This window comes from Aythya ferina (genome assembly GCF_964211825.1).
Source record: "Aythya ferina genome assembly, chromosome: 3".
Taxonomy (NCBI): domain Eukaryota; kingdom Metazoa; phylum Chordata; class Aves; order Anseriformes; family Anatidae; genus Aythya; species Aythya ferina.
Window position 1 is genome coordinate 77,915,796 of NC_140298.1, and position 26,797 is coordinate 77,942,592.

At 33.9% G+C, this 26,797-nt stretch overlaps 1 protein-coding gene across 17 annotated transcripts in view; it reads right to left on the reverse strand.

The window, feature by feature from the left end:
* The window catches only part of TRDN (triadin), a 243,505-nt gene that overhangs the window by 166,566 nt on the left and 50,142 nt on the right, over positions 1-26,797 (reverse strand). For all 17 annotated transcript variants that reach the window (XM_084515251.1, XM_084515252.1, XM_084515250.1 and 14 more), the window contains 4 exons: positions 25,682-25,819; positions 23,832-23,858; positions 9,143-9,190; positions 1,174-1,233 (listed from right to left, as the gene is read on the reverse strand). In XM_084515251.1, the coding sequence (XP_084371377.1) occupies positions 1,174-1,233; positions 9,143-9,190; positions 23,832-23,858; positions 25,682-25,819 (273 nt within the window). The remainder of the gene's footprint in view (positions 1-1,173; positions 1,234-9,142; positions 9,191-23,831; positions 23,859-25,681; positions 25,820-26,797) is intronic.

The window sequence follows — 26,797 nt, forward strand, 5'->3', positions numbered from 1 at the left end:
CTTGGGATATGTTTTTTCTTGTTCTTTGAAACATTCCAAAACATTAAAATTTCTTCTCATGTCAAAGCAAATCAAAGATTCTCCCAAGTTTTCTACTAAAGAACGCAAGTCTTAATGACACACTCATGTTACAATATGGGACATTATAATCTCTACTCTATCATTTTGGCAAATCTCAGAATAATAGTCCCTTGTTAAAACCACTCCATTTTCTAGTAATAAATTTTCAGTCTCATAGAAACCTGAACTTACGTGCCTCTCATTAACCTCTAGAGTCAGTCTTGTTATTTTAAATTATTGATATAAAATGCAAAAGGTCCAACCAGAGACAACTAAAAAGGCCTAGTCAATCACAGATTTAAGAAGGTGTACGTTCACTTCAGTTACAAGACGGTCTGAAATAAATCAACTGTGGTTGAATATTGAATCTTTCCTTCTTTTGGTTGATTTGTTCTTCCTGAATTGGTTTCTTCCTCCAGTCTGAGACTTCATTAATCAAACTTTTATGTAAAGGAAATGTTCGTAGAAATCTTGAAGTGTTTTGACAAGTAGGTATGTTTCAACAAAATACCATTTTTGCCAAAAATGCCTCACAAGAAGCAAACTAAATGGTGGCTCTAGGCAACATTTTCATGAGTCGTGGGTGGAAAGGAAGTTGACTCCTACAATAGATAGCCTGTAATTTGTTGTTGGCATACACCAAAAGAAAATTATCAAATCCTCTCTAACACTCTCCCCCAGCACCTCTGAGTCTCGGATAAATGTTTTTTTAAAGTCAGGTCTCTGAAGTGGAACACCTCAAGTGGCCATGCCCTGTATGATATAATTTAGTCATTACATTATGTTCTGGAATGTGCCCAAAGATTAATATTATTATTAGATTTATTCAAGAAGAATAAAAAGACACCTGTTTATGCTCTAGGCATCTCTTTTATTAAAAGTTAATAATAAAGTACAAACTTATTCATTAATTTATGAATATAACTTTAGTCTTTCTGCAGAGTGATGGATCTAAAGTGCTTTTAAAATCCTCATTCCCCTTCTGGCTAGTTTTCATAAAATCTCCTCCATCCATAACTGGGTTTTCCAAATGGGTCTGAGAGTCAATAGATCAGACTGTTTTAATCCACTGGTAAAACAAACAAACAGAAGTATCAAATGCTAAATACATACCTTTTATGGGTTCCTTCTTTTCAATTTTTTCTTGTTTTTCAGGTTTGTCTCTGTGAATTACTAGGAAAAAAAAAAAAAGAAACAGTAAATCCATAATCTCCAGGTATTATGTATTACACTTATTACTCCACCAAAATAATTAAAGAAAAATTCTATAAAATTTTGGCTGAGTAACAGACACTAGATCTTGTATAGAGCTTCTCAATGTCAATATTTAATTCCGGGTCCAGGAGAAATATTATTTACTCTAAACAGTCTTAAAATGTTGGACAATATTTTGGCAACATAAGAGATTATTCAGCAACCTTAATCTGTGCAATCTGGTTTGGTCCCATTACACAGGCACCCTGACCCTAAGACTTCTGATGGATTAAATTATTTTCAGTCCTTGAGAGCATTGCTTTTATTTTATTTTATTTTATTTTATTTTATTTTATTTTATTTTATTTTGTTTTTTATTTTATTTTATTTATTATATATAAATATTTATATATTTATTATATAAATATTTTATATTTATATAATTTATATATATATATATTTATATTTATATATATTTATAAATATATAAATAAATATGTAAATAATTATTATATTTTTATTTTATTTATTTATTTTATTTAGATTTATTCTTAACAAAATAAATAAATGGTTAGCATATTGCTTTCTGTGTTTTTTTTTTTTTTTTTTAGATGTTGCTTCAGCCATAGGATGGATTTACAGGACTACATTTCTTTTATTAAAAGTGTATCTTAAGAAAGAACAGCTGTTTCAAGGACAGTCAACTACATGTCCTGCTGGCAGCAGGCAAATTTGAATCCTTGTGGACTCTGTTTTCCACTCAACTTTTAGACCATATTTATGGACATGGTTATATTCCATATCCCAGTTATTTAGATAGGCACTTTCCTTGCCAATCTCCACTTCTAAAAGACCAGCATTTTTTGTTAATTTAAGGGAGAAAATATTTTCTTTGCAATGCTCAAGTTTCTGTCAACAATTAAACCACAGAAGACACAATCCTGATTAAAGACAACTGCAAGTTTTATACACAAATACAGTGAAATTTTTATATACATTAATTTCATCAGCTTTGCAGCAAATGTAACTTCATAGATGTGCAAGCATATTTTTTGTTGGCTAAATATTTCTTCATTAAAAAATAGATCTATGTCTTTAAGAAAATATCATTATAAACATTCCATAATTTCATTACATTGGTAAATGTGTTTGCATTATCCAAATACATTTCCAATCATAACAGGCAAATCATTGTTGATAACAATTAGCTTCTGCTAATTGTTCTCTTTCATAAGAAAGAGATTGCAAGGAGATTTTTCAAAGCTTTTAAGGAATCTGGACAGCTAATTTACACTTTTTAAAAAAAAAAAAAAAAAGAAAAGAAAAAAAAAAGAGGCTGTGAAGAACACACAAGCAATAACATTGAATGAATATTATTGCGTGAATGACAGACTTTAAGTTAACCACTTGCTTTAGGACATCTAGTAGCATACCAAGAAAAAACACTCTGCTCTCTCAGTATATTCTGTAGAACTTGAACTGTGAATTGTATGAGAAACTGTAACGTGCTCTTAACATGGTCTTATTGTTTGCATCTGTATTAACAAGTGCAAGAACTGTGCAACATATTTCAAGTCTGCATTGTCAATTTTGGATGGGACAGCAGCAGATTTTTGCAAATAGTTCTGTGATGGTTAATGGTTGTTAAACATGAACACATTGGACAGTCCTTATAGTCACTATGTCAAAAAATATAGCTGAAATGTGCAACAATAAACTGGCAATAAGAAAATTGTCTTTTAGCCATTGAACATCAAACTTGTGTAAGGGAGGCAAACCACCCTTTAAAAAGTTTTTTTGTTGTTTTTTGTGTGTATGTGTGTGTGTGTTGTGGGGAGGAGGGGTATGTACTGAATCTCAGCAGACATTAAAGTGGACAATTTAAGGTTACTTCAAGTCATCAAAAACTTACAGAGGACACAAATGTAAAGAAATATTAATATTTGTGCAGACTCCAAGGTAAAAACACAAAGAGATCAGTTGGCTACTTCTTGAGAAATAAAACAAGCTTGACATATCTGGGCAGGAAGCCTGGAATGTGGATAAGCAGAGACTAGGCTGCCAAAAGCATGAACTATTTGTCTCTTTCCCATGATAGGCTGAAGGTGGATCCAAGAGCCCTATTCTGGGTGTTGATATCACCAAAGCTTCAGAGTTTGCTAATCTCAGACTTTAATATAAAATTACCATTACCTCATATGGATACTGTCAAGAGCTATGGCTTTGGGGTAGAACCTTATCTATAAAGGGCAGGTGTTGCCAAAAATTAAAGGATTCATGTTTCACAGCTGTGATGACTGGCCATTTTTACATCTTCAATCAAAGTGCCCCAGGGATGCCAAAGTCCATTGAAGCTTTTGATCTGACAAACTTTAATATGATTTTTCTTTTCTATATTAACTCTGTATTCTCCCCTTCAAATGCTTTCATGTTCAGCTTTATATGTCATTCTGAAAACTCTCTCATGTAAATTACTTCACCGTCTACAGATCTTTTCCAGATTTAGTCACCTGGATATCTATTCTGTTGTAAAGGGCTTAATGCATGCACTTTTTAAAGTTCCCAGAGCTTAGAGGAAAGAATTAAGTTGGAATTAGAAATAAGGCAGGCTAGCCATATAGCCATGTTTTGGGGAAACAACCTAGAATTAATGCAAATATTTTTGCATATATAAAAAATAAAAGAAAGTACATATTTATTTTTCTAAATCAAGCACTCTTCAACTGAAAAATGCTGAAGATAAAACTGCTCAACTAATTTTAATTCAACCATTTTATTTGCTTTATGACATACTAAGTTATTAAAAGATCATCTCTTTTATTTTATTTTTTTAATAGCATATTGGGTTAATCCAGAGAAAAATAACAATGCATTTGCTTTCATAACAATTGCCTAAGTTAAAATTTTCTCACAGCTTAAAGGAATTTGCTTGGACTTGCTTGCAAATACCAATAAAAAGCATAAGTTCAGAATGAACTGTTATTAGCATTGGAAAAAATATAATACTCTAACCTAATTTTCACTAACCTAGATTTTGGAAATTGCTGAAACATTTTTATATGACTTTGAATGAAAATTCAGCCAGAGGCAAAAAGCCAAGCATGAAAAAATTCATCCTTCATTACTGGAGTGCGTTAAATTTATAAATAATCTAAAATAGGAGTTTATAATGGAAAATTTTAAGGTAATTTAACAAGGTATTCTGAATTTAATCAAATAAGAATATTTCTGTTTACTTCACATAAAATTTAAAACAACAAGCATAGTATATATGTGATATTTTCCAAATTTTAGTCATCTAGTGCTATATTTGATTTGCATCAAATGGAATGGAAGACAGTGATTGGGGATGAGATTTATTTTTTTTAATTAAAGTGTTTGAGATAGAGTATTTGATAACATTTCCAACCCCACTGCCCCCCCCCCCCAAAAAAAAAAAAAAAAAGAACTTCAAAGGGATGTAATAAGGAGGAACTAATTCCACATCTAAGCTAAGTAAAAAGTTTTCAGCTGAGTAAGTCCATTGCTTAGCATAAAGCTACGCGATGGGTGCATAATGCATGCAGTAGAGGTTGCTTGCTCCAGCTAAGTGCCTGTCCACAGAGCAGCACTCACAAAAGTTAAGATAAATGAACTAATACAATGAAGTTAGAATGCATTAGTCAGACAACATTAAATCTCTGAGTAGATACTTCTATTCAGAAGCTGAGTAACCTTAGATGGCTATAACTTAATCCTTCTTGAAAGAATCCTCCATAAAAAAAAAAAAGGGGGGGGGGGGGGGGGGAGTGTGCTTGATCTGCAGAGGGGCACAAACTTCCAGGTCCTAAACAATATTCCAAGGAAATCCCAGCAATTTAGGAACTGTGAAGGCATCTGCATTCATTACAAACCACTTCAATTACCTGTAAAGAGGGAAGAAGCTTGCCTGGAACTTGGCCACACCTGCCCCAAATGGCACCAGGCATGCACGTGCTCTGCAGCACCAAACTGTAAGATGGATCTAGCCCTTCAACACTAGGTTTAAATGCCTATGTAAGAGCAAGACAATTTCCTGTGCGTTACAATACAATTTAAAGTTAGATTTAACTGCAGCAGTCAGAGGGCATTACACCCATCTGAACTGACGTTCGAGTTTGCCAGCTACTGGTGATGGGCAAATTACCTGCAAGCATTGGCTTTACTCTGGGCTTCTCTCAGCCCATGTGGCTGAACTGATACTTGACAGCTGTGCCTGAAATGCTGCAGCTGTATTGCTACCAGTACCCATGTAACCTAGTTTATAGTGGCCTCAGATGAATCTGTAGTCATAAGTCTAGAAATCAAGACAGACAGCCCCTGTATCAAGCCTAAATATGCTACTTTACTTGCTAATCTTGTCAACTTATTTTGGGTTTCTGGTACACTGTAGATTTGTATGGGCCAACTCCTTTTACCTATTTATTTGTCTCAAATACCATATATTTACATAAAATTAAATTATATGGACACTTTATATTTGTCTTCATGATCATATAATTTACCCATATGCCAAAACATAGCCAGCTTTACTCTGTAATATTTGCATTACTTGTACAGCCCTACTGTGATTAGGGTAGGAGAGACAGGTATGTGCTATGCATAGTAAGTGAAATAGTTTGGAAATGACTGAAATATATTTGTGAAATCAGGTCAAATTCAGAGATACTTTCTGCCAAAACCAGAGAGGATAGTACTAATTTCAGAGGCACATGAGTGTCTTTGCTGAAATCACAGTCTTTTTTTTTTTTTTTTTTTTTTTTTTTTTTTTTTTTTTTTGTGTGTGTGTGTGTGTGTGTGTGTTTTAATATATGACTCTGAGAGGTAGCATTTCATCATCACATTGTCTTCTTCCATCCCTCACTCCAACAGCAATGTATTAGTGAAGTACATACAGGAAAAATCACAGTACCTTTTTCAGCGTTGTGATGATGTTACGTTGACTTTAGTGTGAGGAATTCTTATTCTTAGCGTAAGTGAAGTTTATGAAGATTGTTGATGAATGTATACTTTAATGACAGTTTTGAACCTTTTGCCATGACTTCTCAAAGTCTGTGAGCTATTTTTATTCCAGTGGTACAGGTTATTTCATTGTATTGCTAATATCTATTTTCCATAAGAATTAGAAATTCTTTTCTCAGTCCATTTGGGTTATCATTAGGTTTTCTCTTTGACAGAAATTACACTCATATATATTTATCTCAATATATTCTGTTATTGTTCTTCCCTGTTGCTGAAATATCGGATAGTTACCTCTTATTCATTGGCAGCAACAGTAATAAAAGCTATAGCACCTACATCTTAAACGGTGCCTTCATCTGTAGCTCTTAAAGTCTTGCAAAAGCAGTATATATCATTATATTGCAGGAATTGCAGGACAGCTGTGGCTGGCTGGGCACTGCGAAAACCCCCATGCAGCAGGCTCAGCACTGAGGCCAGGCTGGGCTGTGTGGGGCTGAGGCTGGAAACCCCAAGGACTCTTCCAGAGTGGCCTTCCTGGGCAGCCCGTGCCATGGGGAGAAAGTTTCTCCCTGTATCCCACCTGAATCTTGCTTAGTACAGCTGAGCCTCCTCGTGTCTCTGGCTCCTTCCTCTCCACCACCTCTCAGCCTGCTCCAGGCTGCTCCTAGGCCAGCCCTGGTCCACAGCCTCTCCTTTCAGGACAACTGCTCCAACCCCCATCATGTCAGGGGCTCCATACTGAGATCACCCCAGTTTATTCATGTCTTTGCCTGGGAGGCCATGGTATCTAGAAGCGGTCTCATGAATGCTGCATTATGAGTGATAATCACCTGCTTCCATGGGCAGGCCATGCTCCTGCTCACACAGCTCAGGGTGCTATTGGCCCTTGTGGAAATGCTAATGCATCCAATACCAAATTGTAAAGACCCTATTTTGTAGTGAATTTATGCTTAACACATACATGTAATCACAAAATTTCACTGCTCTTAAGAATGAAAAAATGTTTTGTTGAATCAGTTCTCAGTGTATTTCTGCTTTTCAGAGTTGACTAAGTGCAATCATGGAAATACACTTCATTATTAGTAGTTTATCAAAATATTTAATTATAGGCAAAGATTAGGGTACAAATCTGCCTGGCTTTTAATACTCTTAAGAAACTTCCTTATAATTTTAGCCAGTTCTATCTGGAAATTCCATTCATTGCACCTGTTGCTGATATTTTGGTACAGTCTTTTCAAAATGAGGCTTATGGATGCAGCTTCCCTATTGGGACTTCAGAGGGTTTGACTACTAAAAAATATGTCTAAAATTATTTTTATAATCCAGCATCCCCATATTGAGGTCAGACAGAATGTTTTCTTGTAACTGTTCCTACTGCATGCAAAGTGCATTTTGAGGACTAAATATAAGCAGAAATATATATAGTATGTTCAAGGCCAGGCTGGATGGTGCTTTGGGCAACCTGGTCTAGTGGAAGTTGTCCTGGCCTGTGGCAGGGGGTTTGGATGGTCTTTAAGGTCTCTTCCAACCCAAACCATTCTGTGATTCTATAATTCTATGAAGTATGAGACCCTCCCCATCTCCCCCTTGAAAAAACAAAACAAAACAAAACAAAACACACACACACACAAAACAAAACAACAAAATAACACAACCAAACACCTATATATATATATATATAAGTATATATATATATATATACATATTTGTCATTTGTCTTGCACTTCAGCAATTGATTGTCTAATTAAAGACTGCCTTATAAGGCATACTCGTAAAGGGCATACTCATAAACTAATGACACCTGAGTGCTTTTTTTTCCCTAGCATCTTATAACATCTTTGTGATCATCTTTGTCACATTAATGTTTTTCTATGTAAAGCAAAGTATTTCTGTACAGATGGAATAGTATACAGGAGGCTGATTTGGTCAAGGCTGCAACTTCATTTGTGTTTTTTTACCGTGCTTGAAAACTCCCTATCTGGGATACTTTGCTAATGAATTTTAGTTCATTATTGACCAACTAGCCCACTGATACCCTAAAAAATTTATTTCCAAGGTACATGATTTATTAAATAGTTGGGAAACAATTCTGGGTACTTCAGATGACCCTGGAAACCTAGCACTAGAGCTGTAAAATACTAGAAAGAAATATATATATAAAATGAATGTAATTTTATGAGGGAGAGTGTATGTATATACACATTATTTTTAATAAGCTTCCTTCTTGCTTCCTCCTATAATTACTAAGCACGACACTGGTGCATCACTGAGATGCTCATCAGATTTCGTGTATCCTAATCTTTCCAGAGGAGGTTTTATTAGACAAAATTAATAAATAAAAAATCTGCAAATAACTCAGGAAGCTTCTTTGTTTACCTGACCTCTGAAAACCAGTCCAAAACAGTTCCTCTGTGAATTTTGGGAAGTGCCAGTTAGAGGAGATTAAACACTCTGAAAGAGAGTAGGTTCTTATAGTGGAGGTTTTCTTATCTTTGATACACACCTGGCTCCCTCTTAACTAGCACTTCCTAACTTTGATGGCACTCACTGGCCTATAAATTTGTTTTCTTCCTTGCCGAACACACTTCATGTGTTTTGCACTAGAGGAAGTTCATCAGCACTCTATGTTCTTGCACCTTTGCAACAAAAAGACTCCTGGATAAGTATGGACAGGATAATCTTATTATGAATGTGTCTTTACAATATAGCCCAACAAATATAAAATGGCATTATTTGTTAATGTTAAGGCATACATTAAATTTTAGTTATTTTTAGACTGTGAGAACCACAGTGCTTCTGAGTGCTTCTATAGAAGATAAAGATAAAACAGGGATAAAATATGTAGTTGGCAAATACAGTGTATATTATAAACATACATGTAAGTAAACAGACAAAAAAATAATGTTACCTTTTGGAGTTCGTTTTTCATGTCTCTCTGGTTTCGCTTTATGGATTTCTGAAAACAATGTAGAGTTTATTTATCCATATCAAACTAATCTTAACACAGGGAAATATCAGATGCATTCTTTTAATAAAATTAGGTAAGTGCTTCAAAATTATAGCACAGCCATGACTTTATTATATTCATATTCATAATTATATACAATAAAGTTAAATTATCAGTTATAGCTATATATACATGCACACAGAATACACGTGGACAAAAATCATAACAATAAATGACTTGAATAATTATTCTGATTTAAATTAAGCTATATCTGCTTTTCAAGTCAAGAACAGGTTTTTCTGACCTGCAGCTGCTATATGGTAACATATGTTGACTACGAATCAGAAAAAAAAACACATGCTTTTACTAAGCATTTTTCCTGTATCTCTACTTGTTTGCCAGGATTAGTTTTTTATGTTCTCAGAATTACCTTTGGAAGGTAAATATTCTTTTTACTACATTTTCTAAATTTTTAAAGCTCAAATGCTCAATTGGTAGCTCCAACACACAATAAAAATAGACTCAATGTTGGACAAAAATTACAAACAGATATAAAAGTTCCCAGGTTAGGGATTAGAGTCTCCGAGAATGACTGACTCATTTTAATCATGCTGTATACCAATAAATCCCTTAGCTAAGAACTGCCTTGTTAGAAGAGAAACAAGAAGAGTTAGTACAGTATTTACATGCCCTTGCTATGCCACCTCCTCTAAAAAAAAAAATCCTCACCTGTGACATAGATATTATGTTACTGCTATATACATTTATGTTTTTTTTTTTTTTTTTTCTTCCTACTGTCCTAATTGTGTCAAAACCAGGATATTATAAAACAAATGACCACCACCAACAAAAACAGAATTAAATCAAGCTTGCATAGCAGTGCTTGCTTACAGTGGTAGAAATATACAGGCCATTACAGGTGCCCAATAAAGCCATTAAGACTCAACAGAGTCTCTGGCTGATTAGGCAATATGTATATTTTCTTGCAGTGGAAAACTGGCATAAAATACTGGATCAAATAAACCTTTGACAACAACACATACAATTCTGACCAGATCCTATTGGAGGTGCTACCCTGTATTTTAGGATCTTGGTCTGCATAATCTAAATTAAACAAGAACTCTGGCACCAAAATTAATCCAAGGGAGAAAAAAAAAAAAAAAAAAAAAAAAAAAAAAAAAAAGTGTATATTACATCTCAACTCAAAGGAGCTACTATAATGCCTTTTGAAGACAACTGAAATTTTCCATTTATCCCATTAGTTATCTGGTCCAGCTGTAACAGAATCTACATTGGCAAAGAGATACAATGGAAAATGGTATTTTCTCTTTCCAAGATTGATTTGTGCATAGTTCATTTGAAAAAAATACAAGATATTTTTATTAGATAGTAGTAGCCATCTGAATCATAGCTGAATTAATGATTTTGCCTGCTTCACAAGAAACAACTATGCTATAACATCAGTCTATAGCCTTGAGAGAGAACATTACTTCATGGAGATAAAGGAAAACAAAGGAGGATATATGTACTACTGTTAGCTGTCTATGTATGGCAGCATAACTAAGCAAATTATATGATGTCAATGAGCCAAAAGGCCTTTTGTTCTATTTTCACCTTGTATTTTTCAGCCTGAGAGTGTAGTTCATTTATTGTTCTATAAGCCTCAAAGGTTATGATTAGGAAGAAATCATGCTGTATTGATTTACTGTATTTCATCTGATCTTGTTTGTTTTTTGTTTGTTTGTTTGTTTGTTTTTCAACTACATGAGGATATTTTTTCCATCTACCAAGCAAGACAATCCAGTAACTGAATTCCCTCTTGTTCTGTTTAAAAGGATACACAAACTAGTTTTGGTAACTAGTTTAGGAATGGTTCAAGACAAAGATTATGTGCAGCTAGCTCTGAGCACATCTGAGCAGTTCTCCATGCTGCTGTTCCAGACTGCCTCGGTGCATTTAAAGAAAGCTCTGTTACTTCCTTTGCATTGCAATATACAATGTAGACATATCTCACCCAGCTCAAAGTTCATCCTACATACAGATGTAATTATGTCCCACTGCCTGACATATCAAATCATACAGTGACACATATTCATAGAATGGCTTGCGTTGGAAGGGACCCTTAAAGATCATCGAGGCCAACCTCCTACCATGGGCAGGGACACCTTCCACTAGACCAGGCCCCATCCAGCCTGACCTTGATCCTGGCCTATCTCCTAATAGGGGCATACACAATCTCTCTGGGCAACCTGTTCCAGTGCCTCACCACCTTCATTGTAAAAGATGTCTTCTTTACAATCTAAATCTACTGTCTTTCAGTTTAAAACATCTGCCCATTGTCCTCTCCTTGCTTGACTTAAGGTTACTCAACTCCACTGTGTTCCAACCAACCGTGTGTCTCACTACAAAAAATAGGCCTTTTTTTTTAAAAAAAAAAAAAAAAAAAAAAAAAAAAAGTCTTTGCTAAAACTTCTGTGATTTTAGTGAATTTCTTATTGCTTCTTCAACTACCAAATATATATGGAAGAATGACTGTAGAACTGGCCATCCAAATTAGCTTAACATGGTATCAGTGATGGCACTTACTGACACAAACACTTCAGTAATGCACATAAAATGGTATTTTCTAGACAGCAACATTGAGAATGTCATCTAATTTTCTGCTACAATTAGGATACTGTACATTGCACAAAACCCTACAAAATTCCTTGAAGTGAAATACAACTTCATAAAACATAAGTGTGTGTATATGTATTTTTATATATTGCAAAGTATGCCATCATTAGGATCTCTCCACAAACTCTGCATTATAGTTAGAACCATCACGAAATATTGTAGCCTGAAGGACATCAATTCTGATTCTTTATAACCTAAATTTTCCCAGCACAAATAAATCTAGTTTCAATATACGCTGATCTTGATCAATTTACAAGACAGAAAATAGTGACTGTTATCTAACTCAGAAATATTTAAAATAAGGAAACACATTAGATTACTCTATTGAGACTTTTTCTGTTCTGGGAGTTTTGATACTGCCTCATCCTTTATGACAAATAGCTTTAATTTTCTAGTAATCACATCATATCTTATTGCTGAGTTGACAAAGCAGCTATAATATCATAGAAGACTTACATGGCCAGTTTAAAGCATGTAATTTATCTCTATCAATGTGACACATTGTTAATAAATCCTAAATATTATGAATTCATGTTTAGAAAAATGACAGAATCAAGCAGCAGCAAGGATAATCTTTGTTACCACGGCAACCATCCTGATTCTTTATGAGAAGACAGCACAGTTTATTAAATTATTGCAAGGTAGTATGTATTTTAAAAGCTGTATACATTTTTTTTTTTGCCACTTATCAAGCAGACGTGAAAAATTATCTTTCCCCTTTTGTTTCTTGGGCTTTTAATAGATAAGTACTTTATTTCCTTAAATACAGATACTGCTTGACACCAATTTTTCTATACTTTGGGTGTTGTGTGGATACACAGAACATGCAGAGTGATTATTTTAAACAACTCCTGGAAGGGAAGTTAGTGGGCTTCTCACTGACCATTTCAAGATGCTAAAATGAGATAGAGCCAATATATCCTTAGTAGGCAATTGGTGTGCTTTTGACCCAGAACAGGCCCACATGGACACTAAGGATCAGTGTTGAAGGCAGCTTTACTGAAAATCCTTGCTAAACACACAGTTTGGATAATAGTTTTTCCTACCCTTCACCAAGATAATTCCCATTATCAGCACTTTGTGATGTCTAACAACAGCCTGGCACTGACTATGAACTATAAAGCCCCCGCTCTGCGAAGATCAAGGTTGGAGAAAGAGAAAAAGAATGCAATCCCCTGACCTAGCATAGCTCAGCTCTGTGCAGATTTACCTCAGCATGACTGAAGAGGCACCGCCTCTTCTCCACTTCTCTGAAGAGGAATAGGGCACGGAAATCTCTGTTTTCATCAACAGAGTTCACTTCTTCCTCTGTTTTTGTCTGCTTTTGTCCTGTTATCTCCTCTTTTTGTATTTGAACTGATAGAGTTTAATTTGAAGTAATAATATGGTATTTTTTTCTCTTTTTTTTTTTTTTTTTTTTTTTTTCTAAACACATTTTACCACTTGGTCTTCTTTTCATATTCTCTTACAGGTAACACACTGATATATGTTTTTAATGTTTTGACATTCTTTCATAAACATTTAAGTGTGAAAAGGAAAATGAGTCCTACTCACAGTCATGTCATACCAGAGGTTAATTATTTGCTTTTGAGCAGTCAAAACCCTTACAGCTATTCCAAGAAATTTAATGGCACTATATCCTTGATAGTTTATCAAGACTAATTGGTAGCGGGCTGCTGATTATCCTGAAGAGTTGGTGGAAATAGACACTGAGGGCAAGGCAAGAGTGAGTGGTGTTATGAGCTTTGTAAGATAAGAGGAACATCATTTCTAATATGTTTCTAGATGCTGTCTGTATGAAGAATTGTAATCCACTCTCCAGCTGCTGGTATCCTCAGGAGAAATTTGTAATTGCACGGCTGATGTCTATTTTTAATCTAGATAGTAGCAGCTGGTGAGGGTGACAGTTATCCTTATGGGTCTGGGAGAAGAATAAAAGAATTCATGCATAACAGCAACTTCTAGATAATAGCTAATATGTAATGTAGCTGGAGTCTAGAGAAAAAAAATATTGCAACAGAAATAATGGGGAAAAACAATGAAAGAAGAGGTAATATTTAATTGAGGAAATAAAATGGTGTATTGTGCATATATCTAGGAACCAAAGATAGTGTAATGTTACAGGAGAGTTTAGGGTTTAGGTAGTAACTTTCAGCGCTAGAAAGTCTGAGTGATGCATATGACTAATTTAGATGACTTCCTTAAAGCTTCCTAGTAGTGTAGTCATATCCCCTGTGTTTTCATAGACAAGTATTTTCCTTTGTTCTGAAGACTCATAGCAACAGGTTGGGGTACAGAGCAACTTTTCCTGAGGTTGTGAAAATGTGACAGGAGGTAATTTGTCCCTTATCAATGAAAACACCAAAGGGTTTGTGTTTGCATTTGCAACCAATGCATGGTTGAGCACCCAGTGAACTATTGGTCCATAGTGCTTCTTAAGTACAGTTTCAAAACTGTTTATTCATCTCTTTAGAATTCACAACTACAATTTGGAGTGAAAATGCAGATCCTTTTCTCTTGCCTTGTCTTTTCAATATTTTGCAGTGTCTCTTTCATGTGCTGCATATCACTACTTTTGACAGAGGTCACAGAGGACCATTTCTCCTTCTTGGTGCAAACCCTTTGTTCTGGTCTATGTTTACCCAAAATAACATGTTGTCCTAAACTGTGAAGGTTGCTGTGAAGTGACTTTGACTGCTCCTAAGCCTATTCAGCAAAGCTCGACTACTTCACTGCAATTGTCTTTATTCCCTCCTCTTGGTAGTTTGTTTGGCATCTCTGAACTATCAGAGACAAAGAGAGGCTGACCCTCAAATATTTTGGAATAATTTACCTATCTTGGGTAGCATAAAGTAAACAAGTAGGTTTTAATGTTCTCCTAAGAATACAAAGATGTTCTTGGTCTTTCTGCTATATAAACATTTTTATAATGCCAAAATGGTACAAAAATAAACAGATTAGATTCTAGTTCAAGAGATATTCAGTTGTTTCCACTCTACTGTACCTTCACTAGTCTATAATATAAATGCATCATAGACGACTTGCTGACATCTTCCTCATCTTGCTGAGGAGTGCTTTGATTCTGGGCTGATGTTTTATTTTATCTTTTACAAGAGTATACATCAAACAAGATGCATTGGAAAGAAAGGGTTTCTCAGAATAGTGTGTTTTCATAACAGCAAAACACCCCAGCCCATGTAAAGATTTTATTATAACCTGCTCTTCCATGATCTCCAATGTTCTGGACTGAACTTATTCGACTCCTTTTAACAATTGATTAATTCAAGACAGTTAATTTTGTACATATTTTTCCACATTGCTATGTTGGAAATATCATTCATTTAGCTATAGCTTTAGCAATTAGCAGTGAGTAGAAGTGTATCATTACATTGCTGTGGACTTATTAAAACATTATTTTATTTTATTTTTTTTTTGGGGGGGTAGGGGGCAAAATCATTGATTAGTGTCATTGATCTTTTATCCAGAAATAAAGAAAAGGAAATGATCATGGTCCTCAGAGACAAAGTCCATCTTGAAGCCTCAGTTTACCAAGGCACATGGAATTTTACATGGTGCACAAACTCTTTTATTTTAGATGCTGTTTTTTATGTTGTGGGTTTTCTTTTGCCTCTCATAAAGTTTCCATTTAGAGTGGAAGAACTATTTCTTAACAGAAAGCTTTTAAGGGGAGAGGGTATTACTAATTATCTTTGAATAATTATCCTGCAAGTAGCACTGGCATGATTAAAGAATACCATAGGCATACTGTTTTGTATGAAGAAATTTTAGTAATTAGTCTTTGGAAAGAATTAAAAGGGGAAAATAGCAGATCTTCACCCTAAACATTTTTTACATAAAAGTCTTTTAATAATAATAATAATAATAATAATAATAATAATAATAATAATAATAATAATAATAATAAATATAAATAATTTAATAATAATAATAATTAATATTTTATTCCAAGTATATGGAATAAAAAAATTCACTGTTCACTGTTGTTTTTTTTTTTTAAATTTCTATTTTTTATTGCTGGTGTTGTACTGTTGTTCCCTGACTGCAGTTCTGTACCTTGATTCTGAAGTGGAAAATGAATGCCATGATATATTATTATTTATGGATTTCAACCAACAGAAAAAAAATTGGACAAGTTTTAGATGATGTTTTTCATAATCAATTTTATCATCGTCTGCACTTAATTGAATGTAATTTTATGTAGACAAAATACCGACAAAAATTGTAGACCCCTGAGTAGAGTAAAATGATATATACAGAAAAATCTCTAAACTTTAGTATTAAATATGTCTTTTTTGTATAAATTTTTTCAATATATATTTTTTCTTGTGTGCTGGAGAAAAACAGGAAGAAAAAAAAAAAAAAAAAAAAAGAAAGCACAAGACTAATCACAGTTCCTATGCTTGACTTTAAAAAAAAAGGCAACTCTGCAGATTCTACCTTATTGTATTAGACTGCCAATTAGACTGCCAATTAGACTTCCTATAAATTGAATCATTTCTAGATTTGCTAAGGGGGGCTTCTTTTGTACGGGCCTGGCATGCAGAAGAGAGATACTATTTCTGTGGGTCACAAGCATAGGGCCCAACTTACTACATCTTCTCCTTGGGACAGCAGCAGCTGTTAGAGGATTTGAGTTCACTCAGAAATATACAGGACCTCAGATTTTGGTACTGTAAGTTTATCTGAGTTTTGGAGGACCTTTAATCTTATTACCTTTTTGTGGTCTTGCCAGACAAATTCTCCCTGAACATAGGCCACAGAAGTAGAATTAGCTAGATGAGAAAAACCTATTACAGGAGAAACCTTTTTCCATGTTGAAAATTTAATAAATTTTATTCTGTTTTATTTTCTTTGTATTTCATACATATATATATAAACACATATATATGTCCTTTATTAGCTCTTGCTAGGTCAGGAATTTGCTCTGTCTCTAGGACAGCAAACTCCCAGCCAGGGGGACATCTGCCTAATACTCTTCTCTTCTTTTTGAGTAAGATGCCACACTGCTGAGGCACAAATGAAGAATTCCACTACAGAATTCCAACATGATAACATGGGTTATCTTAAGTTTTGCCTAAGGGTTTCCCTGATTTAAGAGGATAGTTTAAACTTCTGAAAACCTCTGTGTTGTTACACTTCTCCCAGAATTCTTAGTAGCCTTGTGGTCCAAAGTTCTCTGTGTATTTTTTTTTTTTTAAAGATAGACAGCAATTCTTGATTAAAATTGAAACTTAATCACTGTTCTTCAATAGGGAAGAGAACTATAATGAACAATTATATTCCCTAGAGGTAAGTAGTTTTGTTTCATCTTGATAATATGGTAAATATTTTCCTTACATTATAAAATGCTATTTTATTGTGGAAATGCTATTACCATATTGATCAGAGTATGTAAAAGGAGATGATATTGTTAAAAGAACATTAATAACAGAAATGGATGCCACAAAAATGAAAAAAAAAAAAAAAAAAGCATATCTGGAAAAGCAGTTTAACATCTGACAATTGAATCAATCAATGATTTTCATCTTTTAACACAGGGTGTACCTTACACAAAGACATGCCAAACGCTTTGTAGTAAAGTGCAGCCTAGGGAGACGGTGAAAGCCTTTTACAGGGATCTTTAATAGCAACTCATACACAGAAAAGTGAACATTACCATATGGCAACATAAAAGAAACTGAATTCAGAAGGCATTACCAGTACAAATAGATATATACTTTAGGGATGAATGGAACTGAATAATTATTTTCTAAGACACACTTATAACTACCACACCAGCAACTCAATTTTCAGGCTGCATAGATGGTAATCTGAATTTCTTTTCTCTAGTCCATTCCAACTTTTTGGTTGGAAAACATTTATTTCTTTGTATAAATATTTTTTGAACATGAATATTATCTCCATAAAATAAAATAAAATGGTTATTCTTTCCAGGCTTGTTACTATATAACAAAAAGACTTCTAAATAGTAGGAGCTGATATTTTTATTTCTGTATTCTTCCCAGGAAGAAAAGATAGTTGCCATGTTGTCTAGCAATGCAATTTTTTACAATTAATCTCCAGATAACAGCAAATTATAATCTTTATTTTTTTATAAGAACTTCTGATTCTTTAAAAAATTTTAGTAAAACCTATTAGTAGAGTGTTTAAAATGCAAGAGTTTTAAATATCTGGCTTTTTTATTTTTATTTTTATTTTTTTTAAAGGTACTGTAGGTATTCTGGTCTTCTCCAGCTGCTCCATAAGCGTGTACTTCTCCACTAGGTCCTGTGTAGCTTCTGCCTGTCCCTGCTATAACTGAGACACAGTATGTTACCTAAAATGGCACTAGCCAGCTATATTTATTGATATATATAGATAGATAGATTTATTATGTTATTTGTAAAAATATATGTATTCATATATTATTTACTTACAGCTATATATACATATAAATACACTACATTTATAATATAATAAAAATATATATTTATATATAAATACATATAAATACAAATGAATTATATATACATTTATAGTATGGGAAAAGATTGTTTCTTTGTGATACCAAGTTAAAAGTAAAAAACCACGAATTCTAATGCAAACATATTTTTTTTAAAGATAACAGATTAAGGTGACTATTTATTATTTAACTAAGCATATGAGAATTTGGAAAAGGAAAATGTCTTCTTCAAAGTTTTATTATGAAACCCTACTGGTTCCAACAACTTATTACCATCATAGTTTTGTTCCCAGTGTACATATCGTCTATGGCCTTGAATTCACTGTAAATAGATAGATGGATTACAACCATTCTGCTGAATTCAGTGACAGCATGGTTCAGGCAGTCCCTGATTTGGGCAAATGTATGGAGTATGGAAAATAGTTCTGGGAGGTTATTGCTATATTTTTAACAGTTCTTGTTCCCTTAGGCATTTGCATAGGTTACTCTTGGACAGCAATAGGGACTTCTGGCCCATTCACTGGATGAACTGGACTTTTAGCCTGATCATATCATTCTTATTTACTTAATAGATAAAAACAATCCGACATAGTTAGATACTAGGGCTAAGATCTTTGTCAGTAAGTTTTTCCCTCCTCTTTTTGAATACGCTGTAACAGTTCTCTCTAGGCTTATAGGGGGCATAATATCAAAAAAAACCAAACAAAAGCTAAATAAATAAATAAATAAAATCACCAAATCCCCTACTAGTCTTCTCTAAGCAGCTTGTTTCTACCTGGGAAAGGTAGAAACAAAGGTATCCCAGGCCAAGCTGGCATAGATACTTGTTTGATCACTCTCAAAGGAAGATGTAGGAAATAATCTGATTGAGAAACTTTCCTTCCAGGAGCATTTTGTTTGTGGTTGTTAGCTCAAATTCATACCCACATCCGAAAAACAAAGTCATGCTAAATAAATTCTGGCTTGGGTGGTGGGTTTAATGGGAGTGAGTGTCCAGAGTCAAGTACGGAGTAACTGCACCTTGACCAGAACTACTGAGAATAAATCAGAAGAAACAACTGCAGCCTTAGAAGTTGCTGTGACTTTTCAGAAGAGTATGATATGTGTATCCTGAACATATTAATTACCAGTCTAATCCTCAGGGTTTATATTCTTATCTGAACTGAAGACAGGGTGGAAAGAAGAATAAGGTATTTTCCAAAAATATTTATTGGTAATAATAAAGTTTCTTGCAAAATGTAACAGAAATATGTGGTTTCTTGTTTTAATCTATGATTTAACTGTATTTTTAAGGATTTTTTTTTTTTAATACCAGAAAGGAAAATAGAATCATTTCATACAAGTATTTTATACATCTTTCTAACTAATAGAGACACCCTAGCTCACAAAAGGTCTCTCAGAGAGAGGTCTGTCTCTTCTTCAGAGAAATCAAGTTTGTTTTGATTGCTGATATAAAATAATCTTATGCTAATGAAAACCTGTTAATGTAGAGATGGTAACAATACCATGGTGGTGCTCCATTTCTTGCTCAGTGCTTTCTAACTTCCTTATATTTGTTGAAATGAGAATTGCTTAGAAAGGGACATACTTTTGAAAGTGGGGAGGTGGGGCATATTTCATTATATTATGTTTCATATAAGCCCAAGTATTAAATCAAAGAAGAATATCCTAGAGAAACTATTTAATAAGCTTCAGATTTTAAAGCTAAAAACAAACAACTCTGATGTTAGAATATTTTGAATAGTTTTGAACAACTTCTTCTGAAGTCCAAGCACAAGATTCATGCTTCCTAGCCAGAAATTATTGCCTGTTTTACAGTGGAAGATGTTACTTTAATATACAAAACTGACTATATGTGCACAGTTTGTCAGTTCTACCCTGGCAAACTAAATTAGGAACCCATATTTAGATTTAAATTTTCAATTACCAATATGTAAACAGGAATGAAGTTCCAAGACAGTTTAATAATCACGTTTTAGCCAGGGATGACGGTGCTAAAGTGTCTGCACTTGCCTTTATTTTAGAGGTAATTATTTTCAGTGTTGTGCACTGTGTTTCTCAGCTCTTTACCAACTTCAGAGCTGATGCTAGGTACAACAGATGTGCACAAAAAGATAATAAATATTTCTCTCTGTTTCTGTAACAATAAATTCTAAAAGGACCAAAATATGAGAAAACATACAGACGTCTAATAATTGGATTTGTCTCTAAAGGTTAAACTAACCCTTAGAAAATGAACAGCAATATCCTTCAAAACCATTGTTCTAGAAGGAAATGAAGCCAAAAATGTATTAAGCCTGCAAGAAATTGTTATTAGGCTTCGAGCATCTTTTGTGAAAAAGCACTGCATTTTTAGCATGTTGAGAGTACACACTGTTAAAGACTGCAAAGTCCTTTACAGAAAAATTCACTACCTCTGGTGAAGGCTACATTATTTTCATTAGACATTATCAAATGTTCACACATTTCCAGTTATTAAAGATAAATATTAGCGATAAGACTTAGACTGGCAAAAGTAATTGCAATAAAAAAGGCACTTGAGAAGCATTTTCATTCTTTCTAAAGAATTCTGAAACTGATATTAGTTCTGTTCTGTGTGCTAGACCATAATCATTGCTAGCATTCTTATTATCTTTGCTTTCAATTTACATCTTTAGGAAGGTGATCTTTGCTTTCTTTGGGCTCATAATTATTATTGCAGTTTTATTTATTTATTTATTTTTCTTTCATCACTGCAGTGATGAACTACCACCACCACCCCTGAAATTTATTCAATATGTGATTTTATTGTAGTACCAGTAATCTTATTTTTTCAGTTACTATATTTACATTATAAAGTATTTTTATGCTAACATTTTAGCATTCATTACAACTGCCAGTCAAAAAATAAAAAAATAAAAAAATAAAAAAACGAAGGCTTGTCCATACAGCCAAAGTAGGTATGGAGATTAAAAACAAACAAAAAAACAACCCTTATCTACTTATTCATGAAAGCTCTTATCAAAATAACAAATACTTAAAAGTCAGGCACAGCAACATTAGATCTCATATGCACATTTCCAGAGTGAAATTTGAGAGAAACTTCTAACTTCTAAGTATGTGGAAAAAATCAAACTCTGTTCCTCTTCCAGTGTGTACTATATGGTCTAACTGTTGGTCTTTGTTTAGGATGTTCAAATACCCCAAGTATAAGAAAAGACATCTAAAGAAGTATAATTCACAAAGCTATGGATGCAGCACTGAGTATATGGGGCTATGATGTAGAAATGGTTCTTTAAATGAAAGTGGAGAACACTCTAAAGCCAAAAAGTTTGGTGTTGATTTTGTGGATCTAGCTGCTAACATTTTGATATCCAAAAATTGCAGGTCCTTCTTAGGGTCTGGTCCTAATAGCAGTCATACAAAACAAAGAAACAAACCAAAACAAACCAAAACAAACAAAAAAACAAAAGCTAACACGCTTTTTTGTCATTAAAAGCTAAAAGCTTCAGGCCATACATCTTGTATTTTTGTAGCCCAGAAAAAGAGGTGACAAGATCAAGTATAATCAAGCATGCTCAAGTATAATCAAGGCCAGATCCTATTTGTCAAAATGAAATGGAGACCTTCAGTCATCTGGAGATGGTAACAAGTTATTTGTGGATGTTGCTATGTGAAAGTTAATGGGTATATCCAGAGAGCCTTAGATCACTTCCTTCCTCAGTTCTGGTCAAGAAACACCATATTACTGGGAGGCAAGGATGAAACTCCTTATCCTCTAAAACATGGAGAGAAACATCTTCAGCAAACATACAGGAAGTAGAAAAGCCCACTCAAAATATCTTTAAAAGTGCAGGCTGATGAAGCATGTTTGAATTTGGGCCCGCATATCTGTATGACTGAGTTATCCCGTAAGGTACCAGCTCCTGAGGAATCACCAGCCTCTCCTTCATTTTCTTCACACCAAACACAGGCAATGTGCTCAGGCATTTATCTCTGAGGGAGGGCTGAGAACTCTGAATCCTGGAGAAAACATTTTAAGCTGGCAGTTAGGTATTCAGCTCCTTGGAAGGGATGAATACCAGGTCCTAACAATCATCTCAGCACTTCCAACTAACTAATTTATGCAGCCTCCAATTTATTTTGATGGCTTCTCTGAATTATATTTCTGCAACCTAACATACACACAAAGTGTAAGGAGCTTGCCTTTAGTAGACATGAGGATATCACAGACTTCTAAATCAGCAGGTATTGCAATGCTGAAAATGGCATTGTCTGTAATGTTTCCATGGATTAAGTCTTGCCAAGCAGTGAAATACCTCTATAACAGTTCCAGGCCAACCAGTTACACTGGCCCATGGTGAGTAGTTACCTTCCAACCATGTATTTGAGGGCTCTGACAGCAGTGCATGAGAGCTTTAGACTCTGCACCTGCTGTCAAATTAGCAATGCATTTCTCTCTGGGAGAAGAGACAGGGCAATGCTGAACCCTTTTGAAAATGTTACAGATGGAGTAAACTGAAATGTTTTCCTACACAGTATATAAGTTTTCTTCAGTCCTAAAATGAAGAATTCATCATTCATTGAAAGATGAATGGCCCTGGTCTTCAAGATTATTCAGTCGTTGGATATCCTATTGAGACTGACAGAAGGTGTCATTAAATACAAGCTTGATCCAGTTCCAATTAACTTCAGAGAAAACTGGATTGTAATCTCAGTACCAACTTGGGTGATAGATTCTTCAGTATGTGCATTTACTTTTTGATTTACCATTTGATGGATACCAGATTCAAATCAAACAGGTATGGTAACACAACTTGTTATTATCAACCTGTGCTCAATTTGTAGCAAAAAAAAAAAAAAAAAGCCTTTGTTTTGAAAAGCTTTACATCCTATCACCAATATCACAAGCCTTCTAATACATTTTGATTTAATAGAAGTTGAATTTAAGTTTTATATTGCAGCATGACAATCAATCTGGAAAGATTTATATTATAAGTCCTACTTGTTTCATTCTTGTCTGTTGCAAAAATTCAATGTTAACTAAGTATTATTATTTATTTTTTTTTCAGAAGATTCTGAGGTAGTCCTTATTTTAGGGTTCAGTATTGACACAACATAAAATGCTTTTACAGCACCTAGTCATTATTTCTCGATAAATATTCTTTCTATGTGATTACTTCTAAATACTATTTCTATGCAGGCATATGTATAACTCATACTAGCATTAATAAGAGTTCCATATACAGGGCAATGTTACAAATAATATTATTTCAGTAATTCTGTGAGCTTGTTATAAACATTTTTTTTTTCAGCTTTTTGCATAATAATAAAATGAATTATTGCAGAAAGCAAACATTTCAGCAAGTATTATAATTTGAGTTTCTTATTTATGAAAATTTTTAAAGCACAATATACTTGGTTAGTAGACTGACGTGAATAATGACATAACCTATAGAACAGACTATAGTTTATTCATAAAATACATTGTAAAAATATTTGTTGTCTTATATAATAAAGCAACTGACCAACCTTTTTTCAGGGAAGGTTCCACTTCACCTAAACCATGAGGAAAAAAAAAATCAGATAAAAGATATAATAAAACAAAGCAAAACAATATACTATTTTTTTTTTTAGTTTTATTATTTAATGCATTTTATTCTTTATATGCTGAAAGGCAATCACCCTGTTCTGAGATTTTCAGAAATCCTTTTTTACCATAGAGGATTTCTAGGACAGATATATTCAATGCAAAGGAGGGACCAAGGAAACACCCAAATCTGTATTTTTTGCTTCTGAATAAAAACTTGTGATAACACATTTGCAATTTGCTTGGATTTATGCACATATCCTTGTTTTAAGAAAAAGCCCAGTGATTCATTTTTAACTCCAAATTATAAAATGAATATGCAGGTTAGCAAGATTGTACTAGCAACACTTTCAGTGAAATTCAAGACAAAAGGGACAATTTCAGTGGAACTATGAGCCCTTGATTTGAATTTCAAGGATTTAGTCTGGGCAATAATGGTGAGTGTGCAGCTATTGGCTACAGCGCACAATAGGCAGGGAGTCCATGTGCACCTACTTTTTATGATACAATGCAATACGCTACTTGTAGCCATTTCACACTCCTGGTAGATATCAGTGAAATACCACCTGGCTAGCAGGACTGAGGTTTTTAAATACTCCTTAGTGAGCACTCTGATCTTGAGATTTTGTATGCCAGGTGTTTTATGACCTTTTCTGCTTGCATTAACTCCACTTCCATCCACTCAAGTACTTGAATGCTTGCAGATTCTTCAAGAGTTACAAAATGATAAAAATTAACACTTTTGAAATTTTAGCAAGCTTTCAAGATTTCACAGTTTTTTTGTTTCTCAACCATATGAGAGAGTGGCTTTCTATTGTTTTTAAATCATATCTCAGAGTAGAATGTCCAGTTCACAAATTTACATGTAACATAAACATATGTTCACATGTATATCTATTAGAATTCATATATAGAAAAGCTCATGCACCATGTAAAGGTAGAAAATAGATACTATCTCAAGCTTATGAACAAACAGGTAGAAGTCAGTTTTAGCGCACATTGTTTTTAAATTATATTCGGTATAACCAAAGGGAATGTAAAATAAACTACTGGGGAATGAAGATGTCAGTCCTACACTCATTGCTTGTCAGAATGAACAATATGATGTGACATGAAGATACACTACTGGTCTGCTCATACCAGCGAATTACTTTTTTTCTATAACAGAAGGATTGCTATGTCCAAACTTGAAATTCTAGCAGTTTACTTTCATTTATGAATAAGTAATTAAAGTCAGATGAAGAGTTTTACTAATTTTCACTAATTTTTAGTAAATTTCATTGTTTGTAATTTGCCATCCAAACTCCCCTTAGTCCAGCCAAAATAGTAAATTTTGTCATATTTTTCTTGTGTCAATATATTGTCCTGTCATCAGTACATTAAATAAAAAATAAAACTAAATATCTAGGTTTCTAGGTCTACCTTGTATATTTCCTGATATTCTTTAGATTCTTACTGATGAAAAGAAAATAGCGATTGCCATTCTCTGAAGCAATATCCTGATGCATCTTTTGTTTTTTTCTTGTATAAATTTGCTCTTTTCTTTAAGATGTACTAATGGTAATATTTAATTCTGACAGCTTTTGTGTAATGGTACATTAAACATGAGATGAAAGCTAACAAGGAGACCAATTTACTGATTGTAATAGCCAGTAGATGCTTTATTAGCAACAACATTTACTTTTGTTTTTGTTTGACCTTCTTGACTGTGAGGTTAAAAATTGAGTAAGCCAACATAAAGCACATAAAACAACAGTTAGAGCAGTTACAAAAATCTCTACATTAAGAATACCTTCATCAGTGTCATCATCATCACTCCATATGATGTCAGACAATAAAGAAATAAAGCCATAAAGCCAATCAGTGGATTCTTCCAGCGTCTCATGAATGATTCTCAGTGGTTCTGTGCTGAGCTTGTTAACAGATCTTCCTGAGTGCAGAGTTTAAAAAGAAGAAAAAGTTTGAAAAACATACTCATTTGGTGATTAAATCTTCATTTTACACAGGACTAATTATATTACCTCCTCTAATACAAACAAAGATTTTGAATATTAATTTCTATTATTCAAGGGTTTGAGGACAGCTCTCCTTTCTGTGCAAGACTGGTATAAACTGTATTCCTACTGTCCTTAGCAGAGTGATTCATGACCCAGTGGACAATTTGGTCTGATACTGCTCTTCAAGTTCTGTCTCTTCTTTTGAGGCTTGGTTAGGATAAAAATAAATATAGATTTGATTTCACATAATATTTATTCTTTTAGGTAATCTCTTCTTTTCAGCCCAGTTTACTTTGCTGGCCTATGTCCCCTGCCTCCAATTTTTATTTAGTATTGACGGATGTGGGTGTCCCACACCTCACATCACATCACCTCAAGACCTCTGTTTTACACTAGTCCTGGATGAGGAAATTGCTGAGGCCTGCTTCAACTGTGTGGACACATACAGAGAACATGTAAAGGATGGGAAGAAGAAAGCTATGTACATTTGGGCCAAAACAAACCCAAGTCCAAAATGAAAGGGGTTGTGAAACACAAATTATGGCACACAGGCAACTATATTTAAATACATACACACGTTTATGCTTCTTCTTTTAGAACTATTCTGGAGCTTCATTCACATATGCTTGTACACATCTGTATATTTAACTAATTTTCTTACTGCTCCTGTGGGCAAGTAGGTTGGCAAACAAGAAAGCTGTGCAATTCCATGTGCTCCATCTTCCCAATGTCAACAATTACTTGCTGAGACCTGCAATGGAAGCAAGGCCCCTGCTTCCTATATATCCACACTTCAGAGAAAGAAACCACCAGTGAGTAATAAAAGGATTCTCTTAAAAGCATCTCCAGATGTGATTTCACCAAAATTTCTCTCTATCCTGTTTATATTGACATAGTATTTCAGATGAAAT